The sequence below is a fragment of the Elephantulus edwardii genome, unplaced genomic scaffold (assembly GCF_000299155.1).
Source record: "Elephantulus edwardii isolate Elephantulus edwardi_28Jun2011 unplaced genomic scaffold, EleEdw1.0 scaffold00236, whole genome shotgun sequence".
Lineage (NCBI taxonomy): Eukaryota > Metazoa > Chordata > Mammalia > Macroscelidea > Macroscelididae > Elephantulus > Elephantulus edwardii.
The window spans coordinates 2,823,876-2,835,592 of NW_006399986.1; the positions used below are offsets into that span (position 1 = coordinate 2,823,876).

General features: G+C 48.7%; 1 protein-coding gene across 1 annotated transcript; it reads right to left on the minus strand.

The window, feature by feature from the left end:
• Window positions 1-1,684: 1,684 nt before the first annotated feature.
• Window positions 1,685-10,267, minus strand: LOC102864824 (sialic acid-binding Ig-like lectin 16-like). The gene is made up of 11 exons (XM_006898717.1): window positions 10,124-10,267; window positions 4,966-5,350; window positions 4,612-4,896; window positions 3,911-4,174; window positions 3,626-3,652; window positions 3,385-3,508; window positions 3,198-3,289; window positions 2,672-2,743; window positions 2,458-2,551; window positions 2,088-2,169; window positions 1,685-1,714 (listed from the first exon to the last, which is right to left on the minus strand). The coding sequence occupies exons 1-11, from the start codon at window positions 10,265-10,267 to the stop codon at window positions 1,685-1,687; spliced, it is 1,599 nt and encodes a 532-aa protein (XP_006898779.1).
• Window positions 10,268-11,717: the final 1,450 nt, after the last annotated feature.

An 11,717-nucleotide genomic window follows, 5' to 3' on the forward strand; every position in this document is an offset into this window, starting at 1 on the left:
TGGTACTCGTTATACATTGGGAAGGTGTTGATAAGTGATTGACGTCAGTCCTCTGAACAACAGGATCCTTGGAATGCTATAGATACCTACATACTTACATATGCCTTCATACATGAATATATGTATCTACACAAACATGTATGCATGTATCTATATGTTGTTGTTGTTGTTATGTGCCTTTGAGTCTCCTGCTACTCCTAACGACCCTATCTACAGCATCTCTGAACCCTGCCCTGTCCTGAGCCAATCTCACTAACTCTGACACACCTACTCCCACTGCCCCAGTTACTGTATCAATCCATCTCACTCGGGGTCTTCGTCCCTCCACCCTTTCATGCATGATATCCTTCTCCAAGGACCAGTCTCTCCTGGCCATGTGCCCAACATATGTGAGATAGAGCTTCAAAATCCTAGCCTCCAAGGAGAAACTTGGTTTCACCCTCTCCAAAACAGACCTATTTGTTTTCTTGGCGGTCCATGGTATGTTCAAGACTCTTCTCCAGCACTACAACTCAAATGCATTAATTCTTTTTCATTCATTCTTAGTCATTGCCCAGCTCTATGCATAGCAAGTAATTCCAAAGACCATGGCCTGAATCGGGTGCACCTTAGTCTCTAGACTGACATCGTACTCTGGAGAGGTCCCTGACAGCAGATTTTCCCAATTCATCTTTTGATTTCCTGACTGCTGGTGCCAAGAGTGTTGACTGTGGAACCAAGACACACATGTGCACATATGAATGTGTAAGTGCACACATATTTATATACAGGACCATTTATTAATATATATTCATGCACAAATAGGCATATACATGCATACATAAATATACACACATACAAGGATTTTGGGCATATACTTTGGGCATGTTGTTAGGAGGGACCAATCCTTGGAGAAGAACATTATCCTTGGAAGGGTGGAGGATACGCACAGGAGAAGAAGATTTCAAAAGAGGTGGATTTGGCACAGTGACTGTGGCAATGGGGCAGGAGCGTCAGAGCAGGTGAGGTTGACTCCAGGTGGGGCAGGGTTCGGAGCTGTGGTTCACAGGGTTGCTATGCGTCATAATCACCTCGATGGCACATACCAATAACATACACAACTATATTCATAAATGTGCTTAAATATATGTGCTTGCATATAGACACACAACAGACATACATATGCATATCCACACCTGTATACATTTGCATGCATTTTTCTTTTTTTTTTTTAATTTTATTTTATTATTTTTTGTGTGTGTACCGTCAAATCAGATCTGACTAGTACAGGAGGAGATTGTCCCTCCTTCTCCAGCAGAGCATCTGGTGGATTCGAACCGCTCACCTCTGGGATTGCAGTGCAGCTACTTGCCACTAGGCCACCAGAGCTCGCCTGCATGCATTTTTCTTAACACCCGTGCAAACACACCCATGTCAAGTTGAACAACAGGACTGAGTCCAGGGACAGACAAAGCTTGCAGAAGCAGAAATAGGGGAAGAAAAGGCACTTGGGAGAAGGAACCACACACACAGAGCAGTGTCAGAGAGATACAGAGGATGAGGTAAGACTCTGGTCCATGCAGAGGGGAGGGAGGGTCTGGGGGGCAGCAGGGGCAGGTTCTAGAGGTCTGGAGGTTCAAGGTGTTCATACCTCATTGTCCTGCTGATATAAAACAGCAGCGTCCACCTTGAAGAGGAAGGGTCCTCACTGAACCTGGAAGCCCAGACTGGAACCCTGCGTGAGGAGAGATGGGTGGAGAGGAGAGGAGGGGGGGTGGTCAGGGAAGGTGGAAGAGCTGAGGTCTCAGGAAAGACCAAGGTCAGCAGGGAGTGGACAAGGGCGTCAATACAAGGTCAACAATTCTTTGGACCTGGGAGAAGGGACGGGTGACAGAGTGGACAGTGACCCGGTGGTTTCTGTCCTGAGAGACTGGAGTCGGCTGAGACATTAGGGGGAGAGAACCCAGCAGGAGCAGAGGCTGGGGAGGAAGATGGACAGCTCAGCGCTGGCCACGCTGAGTAGAGCAATCATGAGGGCCTTCCTGTAGGAGGTGTCAGGTGGGACATGGGAAAGGCTCACTCCCACAGCACTTACCCAAGAGACTCACCCATGCCCCCTGTGTCCCCCTTTTGCCCTTGTCCTCCACGCTGAGGGCAGGTCCTGCTGCTCTCTGTCCACAGGCCTTCACCCTGAGAAAGAGACCACAGAGCCTCTCAGTCCGGCCAGACCATGGTCATTCCCTCTCAGGCTGGAGGGGGGCTGGGCTGGGGTGGGCAGGAAACCCAGAGACTCAGACAAGAGCAGGGCCTGCTCATCCCGGGCACTGGGACCGTCTGATTGATGTAACTGAATTCCCACCATCAAGTCACCATTCCACCCAGGCGCCTGACTCCTGGGTCCCTCCAGGACTGAGGTTCTGGATGCAGTGTCCTGCCCCTGCTCTCCCCTGTCTCCCCTCCTCCCAGGGCTGTGCTCACACGAAGGGGGCGAGGCAGAGGCTGAGGATTAGAGTCTTGACCGCAGCTGCTATGACAGCCGCCAGAACCACTTCAGTCATGGGCCAGGGTGTCGCTGCGGAAGGGCGGGGGAACAGAGTGACGCGCACACACACCTCGCCCCCGCCCCACGTTCCTATGACCTTCTGCTCCAGTAAGACAAGATACTTACTCTCCAACCCTCTTACATCCCTACCGGGGGACCACATGTACCCTGGCTGCACCTCCCATGTGCTAGCGTCCAGCAGGGGGACAGGAGAGCTAGTCCCTGGGAGTGGGGGTGGTATTGGGCTCTCACAGATGAGACTGAATGTAGAGCTGGGGTCCCTGCTGAGTCACAGGGGGCTGTGTGGTCCAAGTTGGGTGAGTAGGAGTCACTGGGATGGTGGACGCTTGTGCAGCCCCTTGGGGCCCACTCCACACATAGAGACGAAGGGAGACAGAGGCTCTGAGCTTCATTCTCCCTCTGACTCTGAGGTAGCTCCAGGCCCAGGGGTCTGAGGACTGTGAGTTGCTCAGGGTGGGGCAGCTCCCCTAGTCCCAGCTCAGTGTGGCAGGGGAGAGACACAGGGGTTGCAGCTGCCCACACAGATGAAGTGCAGGGACTGACAGCCCCAGGTTTGGGAGGGTCGTGCCAGTCCCAAAGCTTTCCATGATTGGATTGCAAGGAGATACTCCAGATAGAAACAGAGCAGAGGGTACCCCTATCCCCACCACCATACCAGATACCTGGGACCCGGATGTGGTTCTCTGCCCTCCTTCATACCTGTCCTGTTTGCAGGGGGCACCATCACTGTCAGGTTCTCTGGGGGGTCTGAAACAGAGGAAAGGGCCTGGCTCAAGGGGTAGGGGCTCCCCAGAAAAAAAACACACAAGGATTCCAACAGGTAGGTAGCTTCCTACCATTACCCTGGGCACAGGCCCCTTCCAGCCCTTGGGTCCCCGACCCAAGCCCCCTGCAGGGACTGGCTCTCCAGCACTGGGAGGGTCATGCCATTCCCGATGTTTTCCATGACTGGATTGCAGTGGGACACTCTAGATAGACCTGGGGACACAGGGAGTTCCTCCCCATTCCCACTATCATTTCCCACACTGGGGACAAGGATGTATTTCTCTGCCCTCCTTCAAACCTGTCCTGTTTGCAGGGGACCCATCACTGTTAGATAGTCTGGAGGGTCTGAAAGAGATTCAGGGGCTTGGCTCGAGGGGGCAGGGGCTTCGCTGGGGTCAAAAGGAGCCATCCCAGCTGAGAAGGTGGGTGGTGATTGACCCACCTGCTGAGCCCCAGACACAAACCACACAAGGATTCCAACAGGTGGGGAGCCTCCTGCCATTGCCCTGGGGACAGGCCCCTCCTTGTTCTGGGATCCCCATCAAAGGACCTCTTACTCCCCTATTATCCCCCTCTGCCCTGTCCCACTCTCCCACCACTCACTTTGCACAGAGAGGTCCAGCCAGCGCTGCTGCGAGCCCAGCCTGTTCTCTGATCGGCAGGTGTAGCACCCTGCGTCCTTGGGTCCCACCTGAGGCCGCTCCAGCCCCAGGCTTCTGGGCCCCGAGGGAGGAGACCAGGAGAGCACCCTGTCACTCAGGACCCAGCTCAGCGTGGGTGGGGGGTGGCCATCAGCCGCACAGAGCAGCCGCAGGAACTGGCCTTTCTTGGCTTCCACACATGAGGCATTTCCCAGAGGCCGCAGGTCTGGAGAAGGAGTGGGGAGGGCTGCAGAGAGGACCACCCCCAGCTCCATCGGCTCCCTAAATGATTGTTCCCCATAAGGAACTGACTCAGCCCTAGTACCCCACCCCACCCTGGTACCTGATGTATTTGTCAGAGAAAAGCTGATGACAAGGTCCATTGGGGCATCTGCAACAAGATTGTGAGGTGGCTTTGGGAGGAGTTTAGTCTCCCACAGTCCGAGAGAGAGCGTGACTGTCCCTGGTCCTCCCTGGGACCATGGCACCAGCCACACACAGCTGGACCCCAAGGACCAGAGATGTCCCCATCACCTCCCAGGGGGAGTCAGTTTCCTAGAACCCACCTTTTCTCCTGAGGACCCTCCCAGCTCCAGCCTGTTGGTTTCCATGGTGATTTCCCACATCCCTGTATACTGACCTGTCCCCACAGCCCAGGCTCACAGGTGACATTCAGCCGGACCGTGCTTGAGAAGCTCACACCATTTCTGAAGTCCACTTGACAGGCAATGGTGGTGTTGTGATCTCGGGGCCTTGGGGTGAGGGTGACCACAGAGAAAAAAGCAGAATTTTGGGGTGCAACTTTTTGTGGGGAGAAGGCTTTCCCAATCCAGGAGATCCTGGGAGGTGGACACCCCTCAAAGTCTCCAGGAAACAAACAGAAGAATGTCGCCAGGTGCCCTGCCTCCAGGGTCTCGAGGAGATAGATGCCAGGTTTCTGTGTCAGGCCTGGGACAGAGAGAGACATGGGTTCTAACCTCAGAAGCATGGCCCGTCATCTAATCCATAGCCGCATACCTGTCACTTTCAAGGTCAGCTTGTATGCCCTAAAATTATATTTCACACGAGCTCCCCTTTCCATCCGAAAGAAATAAGTCTTCTCGTCTTTCCGCTGTGCCTCTCCGATCACCAGTGAGCAGCTCCCCTTCCGGAGATCCCCATGGAGCTGGAAGCGGCCTTTCGTCTCCTTTCTCACTTCCCTAGCCCGATTGTTTGTGACCACAGGAGCCCCAAAGCCAGTATCATCCCCTTCCTGAAACCAGTAGCCAAGAACTGGGTCTGACTCGGTCCAGCCACACAGGGGGTAGGAGGAAGTGCAGGGTATGAAGACACACAGGCCCTCCTGCACCATCACCAGTTCCTGCACCTGCAAATAGTAGTCTTTGTGATCACATGCTGGGGACTAGCGGGGGAATCGAGCCTTAATATGAACCCCAGAGGCTGCACAAGACCCCAGATCCCCGGCACACCCTGTCTGTTGCAACAGCAGCGGCAGTAGCAGAAGAAGAAGAAGCAGCAGCAATGGCATCTCGCAGTTGGAGGAGCTGGACCCAGCACGTTCTGGCATCTCCATTTGTCTGTGTGGGAAGGAACCTCTCCAAGAAGCTCCAGGCAGGGAGGGCTAGGGACTGCCCCAGAAGAGGAAGCTTGGGGAGGTCACTGTTCTTGAGAGAGCATCTGTCCCTGGCTATAAGTATTTCTCCTTCCACAGAAGATGCAACAGGGCAGAAGGGAGGAGCCCCAGTGAAGTACTCTTTTGGGCCAGGGGAGGACACCCCAGGAATGTGATGTTGTGGGGGCAGTAAGTGACGTCCTCATTTCTTAAAATCCTTCAACTAAAGGTGGGCAGTCAGAACCCACTCAGCAGAGTCCCCTGCTGGTGCCACCATCAGTCAAAAGTGATTCAATGACCTCAGGCAGTCTTGGGGTTTGTCAAAACAAAACACTGCAAAGTGGGCGTTTTCAGCAATGGAAATATATTGCTTTGGGCTTCTGGAGACCAGAAGTCAAGGGTTGACAGGGCCGTGATCCATCTAGAGGCTCCGAGAGAAATACTTCCTCATCTCCTCCACTTCCCAGCTGTTACCACCTAATCTTGGCCTTTCTCAGCTTATAGATGCTTCATTTCAATCTTTGTCTTTATCTTCACCTGTCCGCCTTCCCTTTGTATCTTTCTGTCTCTATCTCTTCCTTTTTTTTTTAGTTTTTTTTATACTTTTTAAATTTACTTATTAGTTTTAATGAAAGTTTACAGAGAATTAGGATTACCAGTCATTGATTGTTACACTTTTCTCCCTGCCCACCCCCTCCCCCTCCAATTCATTCTTCTCCTTGAAAGAAAAAGAAAAACTCTTTCATTGTTATGCAATCCTTCCCCTCAAGTTCACTCCACTATGCAGTCTTCACTCTGGACTTCTGTAATTACAAGAATACCCATTCATAGATCCCTTCTAAACAGATCTCTCCCTCCTATACATCATTCCTCTCCTCCTTTTCTGTCTTCCCTCAACCATGATGTCAGTCCCGTTTTACAAGAGTAACCCTATGCAATATTTGTCCTTTTGTGACTGAGATATTTCACTCAGCATAATGTCCTCCAGGATAATCTATTTTGCATAATATTTCATGAGTTCCTTGTTTTTCTTTTTTTTAAATTTTTTAACAGTTTATTTAAATTTATTATTAATTTCAGTAAAAATTTTCAAAGACTTTGGATTTCCATTCATTCATTGTTGCACTTTTTCTCCCCTCCCAACCCTCCCCCCCAGTACACTACCCTCTTGGAAAAATAAAAGAAAAATCCTTTCATTATTTTACAAACCCTCCCCCAGGTCCACTCCACCATGTAGCCTTCCCTCTGGATTCCTGTCATGACAAAAATACCTAATCACATATCCCTTTTAAACATTTTTCTCCCTCATCTGTTTCAATGAAGTATACATCATTGAACCCATCTTTCTCAGTCTCTCCCCAAACCTGATGTCAGTCCTGTTTTACAACAGTGGCACCATGCAGTATTTGTCCTTTTGTGACTGAGATACTTCACTCAGCATAATGTCCTCCAGGCTCACCCATTTTGAATAATATTGCATGAGTTCCTTGTTTTTCTATGCAGCATAGTATTCCACTGTGTGAATATACCACAGCTTCTCTATCCATTCGTTTGTTGATGGCCACTTAGGTTGTTTCCAACTCCTTGCTATTGTGAACAAAGTCACAATAAACATGGGTGTGCATATATCTGCTTGGATGTCAGCTATGGTCTCTTCAGGGTATATTCCCAGTAGTGGAATTGCTGGGTCAAATGGTATCTCTATTTGCAACTTTTTGAGGAAGCGCCATACTGCTTTCCACAGGGGTTGCACCATTTTACACTCCCACCAACAGTGAATAAGGGTTCCAGTTTCTCCGAAACCTAGGCAGCATTTGTTGCTTGATGTTCTGTTAAATTTTGCTATTTTGACTGGGGTGAGATGCTATCTCATAGTTGTTTTGATTTGCATCTCTCTTAGAGCTAGGGATTTTGAACATTTCTTCATGTGCTTGTTAGCCATCTGAATGTCGTCTTTGGTGAAGTGTCTGTTAATATCCTGTGTCCATTTTTCTATTGGATTATTTACCTTTGTCTTGTTGTGGTGGTAGTGGATTGTTTTAAGGAGCCATCTATCCTCCTAGTGTTGCTGTTCACCTGACAAGAGTCCACTTTACCTGCAGAATGAGCTGTGCCCACGAGGCCAGGTCCAGGTTTGGAGGTGGCCAAGGATTATGGCCACACGGGACAAGTTCCTTGTTTTTCAATGTTGCGTAGTATTCCGTTGTGTGATTATACCAGAGCTTCTCTATCCATTCATTTGTTGATGGGCACTTGGGCTGTTTCCAGCTCTTTGCTATTGAGAACAAAGCTGCAATAAATATGGGTGTGCATATCTCTTCCTTTTTTTAAGGAGGTTGGACCTCCACTATTCTGGTATTACTTGATACTAATGAGTTACACCGATAAAGATCCTATTTCACATTCACATGACAGAGTCAGGACTGTGCGCTTATATATTTGGGCATCACAATTCAGCCTCTAAAGGCATCTCACCCGTGGTCTTCTTCTCCCCAAACCCACTACCTGAGTGCAAGGAAGATGAAAAGCATCAGGCAGGTTGCTGCAGAGCAGTACCCTACAATGTCCCTGGCCAGGACTTCTAGAAGCAGCCGAGGTCATAAAAAATAAGACAAGGCACACACATAATCAAAGTCATTAAATTCACTGAATTTCACATGTTAAAATGTTAACTCAAGAATATAATCATGGGGTAGGTGGTCAGGGAGGAAAATATGCAATAATGGATCAATAGAAATCCAAGTTCTCCATAAATTTTCATTAAAATCTCAATTAAGAAAATAAAATTTGTTGTTGTTGTTGTTGTTGTTGTTGTTATGTGCCGTCGAGTCGCTTACGACTCATAGCGACCCTATGCACAACAGCCCTAAACTCTGCTCTGTCCTGTGCCAATTGCACTGTCTCCGACACTCCCATCCCAATTATCCCAGTCACTGAATCAATCCACCTCATAGAGGGCCTTCCCCTCCTGCGCCTGCCCTCCACCCTCCCAAGCATGATGTCCTTCTCCAAGGACCGGTCTCTCCTCACAACATGTCCAAAGTATGTTAGACGGAGCCTCAGAATCCTTGCCTCCAAGGAGCTACCCGGTTTAACCCTTTCCAGGACGAATCTGTTTGTTTTCCTAGCAGTCCATGGTATTCTCAATACTCTTCTCCAGCACCACAGCTCAAAGGCATCACTTCTCCTTCTATCCTCTTTGGTCATTGTCCAACTCTCTGATGCATAACAGGTGATTGCGAAGACCATAGCCTGTATCAGACGCACCTTAGTCTCCAGAGAGAATAAACAGTCACACACACACACACACACACACACACACACACACACACACACACGCACACACACACACAGAAATAAATTAAGGGAGTGAAAGAATATAATAATGTATGAAGTATCCGGTGGCCTAGTGGCAAGAAGCTGTGCTGCAATTCTGAAAGTTACACTGTTACCAGCTGCTCCTTGGAAGAAGGACGGACAATCTCCTCCTGTGAGATTAAACTGCCTCTGAAAACCCACTGGAGGGTCAGCTATGGGTCAGTTCCTACTCTGCGCTATGCTACATCACCACCACCACCACCACCACCACCACCACCAAGGAAAGTTACCAAATGTGCTGCAAACTCTAGATCCTGAGAGAAGATCTTCCTCTTCTCTCTTGTTTACTTTTATGTCACCGAGGCTGTCTTTGTCCCCACCCTGAATAATCGAGGATCTTGTTTTTTTCCATGAATAGCGAAGGCATGCTTTCTTTCTTATTTATTTATTTATTTTTATTTTACTATTTGTGTGTACCGTCAAATCAGATCTGACTGGTACAGGAGGAGACTGTCCCCCCTTCCCCAGCAGAGCATCTGGTGGATTCGAACCGTGCGCCTCTGGGATTGTAGTGCAGCTTCTTGCCACTGGGCCACCAGAGCTCCCCTGAAGGCATGCTTTCTTAGTACCTGACACCCCAGCGGCCATCTGGCATAGATTGTGCTCAACAAAACTCTTGCTTAAGTATTTGCATGACTTAGAGTGCTTTAAAGTCAATTGGAAATAAATAAATGCACATGTTATAAATACAGAGGAAAGAGCATCTGACCAAACTCATCAAAGGTGTCCCCATCCCCAAAAATCTCACATAGAGATGATCTGGATTGACAATTTTAGTTCTGCATTATTGTTTGGGTTGGTTTGATGTGTTTTTTAAATGTAATACTGAAGCCAATTTAAAAAAAAAAATTTTTGTTGTTCTTGTGTTGTGCACCATCTAATCGGATCCGACTGGCACAGGAGGAGATTGCCCCTCCTTTTCCTTCCCCAGTGGCGCATCTGGTGGACTTGAACTGAGCACCTTCAGGATTGTAGCACAGCTTCTTGCCACTAGGCCATCAGAGCTTCCTTCTGTATTAATGTTGATCACAAAACATCAGAGGAAGAAAACAACTGCCCATGTCAATGTCTTTGTATGTATTTATTATTTGAGGTTATAAAGGTTATTTTTAGTAAAAGAAAAGGAAAGGGGAGAAAAGGATCCCAGGAGCAATGATTACAACAGTAAAGAATTCAAGGAGTTACAGCAGTTGTGGTGGTGATGGTGATGGTATTAGTGATGGTGGTGATGGTATTAACGGTGTTAATATTGGTGGTGTTGGTGGTGGTCATGGTGGTGTTAATGGAGGTGGTGCTGGTGATGGTCATGGTGGTGATGGTGGTGGTCATGGCAGTGTTACTGGGGGAGGGTTGTCCTGGTAGTGATGGTAATGGTGTTAGTGATAGTGGTGATGGTAGTAGTGGCATTCATGTTGGTGGTTGTGGTGGTGGTAGTGGGGATGTGGTGTTGATGGTTATGGTGGTGGTGGTGGTGGTGATGGTGGTGTTAGCAATGGTGGAGATGGCAGTAGTGGTGTTAATGTTGGTGATTGTGGTGCTCATGGTGGTGTCAATGGGGGTGTGGTGGTGATTGCCCTGGTGGTGATGGTAGTAATGGTGCTAATGTTGGTGGTTGTGGTGACATTAATGGGGGTGTGGTGGTGATGGTCATGGTGGTGGTATTAGCAATGGTGGTGATGTTAGTAGTGGTGTTAATGTTGGTGGTCATGGTGGTGTCAATGGGGGTGTGGTGGTGGTTGTCCTGGTGGTGATGGTGTTAGTGGTGGTGGTGATGGTAGTAGTCATGTTAATGTTAGTGGTGGTGATGGTGTTAATGGGGGTGTGGTGGTGATGGTCATGGTGGTGATGGCCATGGTGGTGGTGTTAGTGGTGGTGGTGGTGATGGTAGTAGTCGTGTTAATGTTAGTGGTGGTGATGGTGTTAATGGGGGTGTGGTGGTGATGGTCATGGTGGTGGTATTAGCAATGGTGGTGATGATAGTAGTGGTGTTAATGTTGGTGGTTTTGGTGGTCATGGTGGTGTCAGTGGGAGTGTGGTGGTGGTTGTCCTGGTGGTGATGGTGGTATTAGCAATGGTGGTGATGGTAGTAGTGGTGTTAATGTTGGTGATTGTGGTGGTCATGATGGTGTTAATGGGGATGTGGTGGTGGTTTTCCTGGTGATGGCCATGGAGGTGGTGCTCATAGTGTTTGTGATGGTGGCAGTGGTGGTCGTGATGTTAATGGTGGTGGTTGTGGTGATGGAAATGATGATGGTTGTAGCAGTGGTGGTAGTGGTGGTGGTGATTGTGCAGTGGTGTTAATGCTGTTGATGAAGGTGATATTAACAGTGGTGGTGGTCCTGATGATGGGGATGTGGAGTCAAATCCTTCTCATATGGCCCCTACAGGGGAAGGTGGAATTGCCCCTATGTGTTCATAAGCCTGTCATCTTTACAGGAACAGACTGCCTTGTCTTTCACTCCAGGAGCAGATGGCGAATTGAAACCACTCACTTTTCACTTGGCAGCCAACACTTTAATCATTGTCCCACCAGTGCTCTTTATCCACAGGTAAAGGGACTAGATAACAACCTACATTTTCCAGAGACACAAAATTCAGTCCTTAACAAGGCTTGATAGTAAGTAGGATCAAAAAGAAAAGAGACAGAAAAGGAAGGAAGGAAGGAAGGAAGGAAGGAAGGAAGGAAGGAAGGAAGGAAAAGGAAGACAAGAAAGAAAGAGAGAGAGAAAGAGAGAAAGAGAGAAAGAGAGAAAGAGAGAAAGAGAGAAAGAGAGAAAGA